The 1337-nt window shown below is 35.4% G+C and overlaps 1 protein-coding gene across 1 annotated transcript in view; it reads left to right on the plus strand.

The window, feature by feature from the left end:
- Positions 1-1034: 1034 nt before the first annotated feature.
- The window catches only part of LOC106689592 (cytokine receptor), a 4527-nt gene continuing 4224 nt past the window's right edge, over positions 1035-1337 (plus strand). The window contains exon 1 of the mRNA XM_067053264.1: positions 1035-1055. Coding sequence (XP_066909365.1) covers positions 1051-1055 — 5 coding nt within the window. The 5' untranslated portion in view covers positions 1035-1050. The remainder of the gene's footprint in view (positions 1056-1337) is intronic.

Raw genomic sequence — 1337 nt, forward strand, 5'->3', positions numbered from 1 at the left:
TCTTCCTTTGTTTCCAAAGACCATTATCGCATACAGGTCCTAGGATTTTCCTCACTATCACTCTTACAAACCTGTCTAGCAGGTTGATACTTTTATTGTTGAGGGTTCATGTTTCTCCACCCTACTGGCTACTACTGGTCTGATATGGTTTTATACAGCATAACCATTGTTGTAAGGCTAAAAAGGTTACTTTTAAAGTGCTACTAGGTTTTCCTGTCCCCCTTTCCACGATGGTGGATAAATGGACTTTGCAACACTTAGCTTGGAAGATTGAACCCTCCATTGAACATTGTACTAATTGAGTCAGTTTATTTAATTATTATTGTAATTTTGAAAATGATAATTTTACTATCAGTTTATTATTATTTGGTAGGCCCAGTCCATGCATGGCCTACATGAGCTTACTGTAACAGCACAGTCATTCACATAGTCTGCTGATATTCTTTCATTTTCTCAATTCTCTGTCTCAGGGTTAAGATTTGATCAGTTGACCTATTTATTGGGCTGGAAACCACCCTATTACTCAACCAATTTCCATTCTACATATGGAAGGAGCCTGTTTTAGAGCTTTATTGAGAAGGTTGTATATTCAGTATTAAGCAAATTCTCAAAATGTTGTCTGTATTTCTTCCTCCAGAAATAGTGTTTTACCATGGTCGTTTTTGATCATATTTCATCCTGGATGGTCCACTCTTAAGGTTTTCCACCATTTTATAACATTTGTGAGATTCATTGTTGTTTCTTGAGTTTTGTCACTTCCTCAATTTGCTTCCTTAGTGAGTTTTTCTTCTTGGTTCTAACCAACTTCTTTGCAAGCATTCTCGCCTCTTTATACTCTTTGGATATAAGCCATGTCTTTCTATTTACCCATCTTTTATCCTTATGTTTTTGGATTGCCTGTTCACAATCATCATCAAAACAGTAATTGGTTATAAGTAATTAGTACGAGAATATCTTATCTTAGCTCCACTTGCTTTCACTGTGACGACTGTCTTCATGGACTGAACCTTCTTTTCTATACGTCTTATTCTCTGGTGAAGTTTCATAATTATGAGGTAATAATTCGAATTAATGTCATACTCTCTATAGAATCATTTACATTCTTTTGAATAAAATTTTTGATTGATTCTTGCACATGGTCAATTTGACTTGCTGAGGTGCCCTCCGGAGAGTACCTCGATTGCTTATGCACAATGTATGAGGGAACATAGACAAAATACATGACAGCTATGTAGTCTGCAGAGTCTTTGGTTAAATGGTTAGAAATCTATGATCATGGATTTGATTTATTAATGTAGAGCTATGCTAATTCTCAACTTTCTTATTTCTGTTCAAAC

The sequence above is a fragment of the Halyomorpha halys genome, unplaced genomic scaffold, assembly GCF_000696795.3.
Source record: "Halyomorpha halys isolate HHAL.00 unplaced genomic scaffold, Hhal_1.1 Scaffold1402.1, whole genome shotgun sequence".
Classification (NCBI taxonomy): domain Eukaryota; kingdom Metazoa; phylum Arthropoda; class Insecta; order Hemiptera; family Pentatomidae; genus Halyomorpha; species Halyomorpha halys.